Below are 1,505 nucleotides of genomic sequence, written 5' to 3' on the forward strand. Positions count from 1 at the left end.
CCTACTTGGGATCTAAACTTTTATTATACTATGTACTAATGTATCATCACACACAAATGAATACGGCCAACATTATTATCTATCAAATATAATATTTATTTATAAAAACTTCCGCCATGTTAGATCTCCTCCCATTTAATTCAACACCCTAAAGGTAATGCCCTTGCATTTGCGAGGGCCACTATGCTAGTTAAAAGAAAAAAGAGCTGATGGTAGAATGCTCTTGCCCAATTAGCATTGTTGATCGTTATCGAGTCGTTATAATGAAACTTCAATGCTAGAATGGTGATGCTCCAGCGTACCAAGCCGTAGGTACGTCCCTGGAAGAAGCATTGAGCATAACGTTTGGTACAGATGTGTTTTCTATGGACCACCGACCGGCAATCTAGCGCGGTACTGATTACAAATTTGCAATCCGGTGGTCAGACGGCACGCACTTGCTGCTGGACCGTTCCACCGACACAATATACAAGTACAATATATGTTCGTTTATATATGGTGCCCACGTTTGCCCACTTAGATTTCGTTTTTGGAGGAAGAACGATCAGCTACGCCTACACCATGCATTTTTTCCCCCACCGCTTGCTTGCTTCGTCGAGGTCGCGTTTAGCCCTGTAATGTACTATCACATATTTGGCTCTTGCCAACGCGGGCTTTATTCTAGATTAGACTCCCAGTTTTTAACAATGGCTATATATATGTAGCATATATTTGCTTTCGATCATGATTGGATGGTACAATCAACCCCACTCAACAGTTGTACAAACAAGACTGCCTGCAAAGTTATACGCACATCAAGAAACATTAGACGATCGCAAACGACATGGGCAAAACGGAAATGGAAATATACACTAAAACACTGATCGGACGGGCAAAGTGCAGTGCAGGAAGGAGGTTGGAGCGACAGCCTCAAGGCTGTTCCGTTCACTCCCCCTAACGGCACTGGTATCTTCTGAGGCATGCCCGGCCGGTGTAGGCCCCTCCGCGCGCCGGGCACGTCCTGGTACAGGCTGCCTTGTTGGGGTTCAGGGAACTCGCGCTGATGCCTCTGCCGGCGAGGACGCGGCGGTGCCCCTCCAGGTCCACCGTGGTCGAATCCAGGAGCTCCGGCGCCACGCCGTCCTCAAGCTTTATGCGGGAAGAAGACGACGACGACGTTGGCATAACCGCCGCCGCGGCGTCGATGCCGGCGAGCGCCGCAGCCCTCGTGTCCGGGCCGGCGAGCACGAGCGCGAGGATTACAAGCGAGATGCACGCCTTTGTGTCCATGCTAGCTTAACTAGTCGATCCCGTGGAGAGTGTTAGCTCGTATAGGAGCACTAACTTAGACTACCCACAGGGGAGTAACATAGGTGATAACATCACACTTATCTAGGCAAAATAGATGATGTGACATGTAATTAATGAAGAAAGAGAGGCATGTGATAACATAGCTAGTTACTGTAACATCACACATATCAAGAAAAGATGAGTCTACAAATTAATAAATGAAGTGATGCATGACA

The 1,505-nt window shown here is 47.6% G+C and overlaps 1 protein-coding gene across 1 annotated transcript; it reads right to left on the bottom strand.

Annotated features, from left to right (window-relative positions):
• Positions 1-933: 933 nt before the first annotated feature.
• On the bottom strand, positions 934-1,269 carry LOC123075694 (uncharacterized). Its single transcript, XM_044498241.1, has one exon. It carries the CDS (start codon positions 1,267-1,269, stop codon positions 934-936), a length of 336 nt encoding a protein of 111 aa, XP_044354176.1.
• Positions 1,270-1,505: the final 236 nt, after the last annotated feature.

This window comes from Triticum aestivum, chromosome 3D (genome assembly GCF_018294505.1).
Source record: "Triticum aestivum cultivar Chinese Spring chromosome 3D, IWGSC CS RefSeq v2.1, whole genome shotgun sequence".
Classification (NCBI taxonomy): domain Eukaryota; kingdom Viridiplantae; phylum Streptophyta; class Magnoliopsida; order Poales; family Poaceae; genus Triticum; species Triticum aestivum.

Bases quoted from the DNA above. Each gene is read 5' to 3' on its own strand.
- LOC123075694 (XM_044498241.1), bottom strand. From the start codon at position 1,269: ATGGACACAAAGGCGTGCATCTCGCTTGTAATCCTCGCGCTCGTGCTC.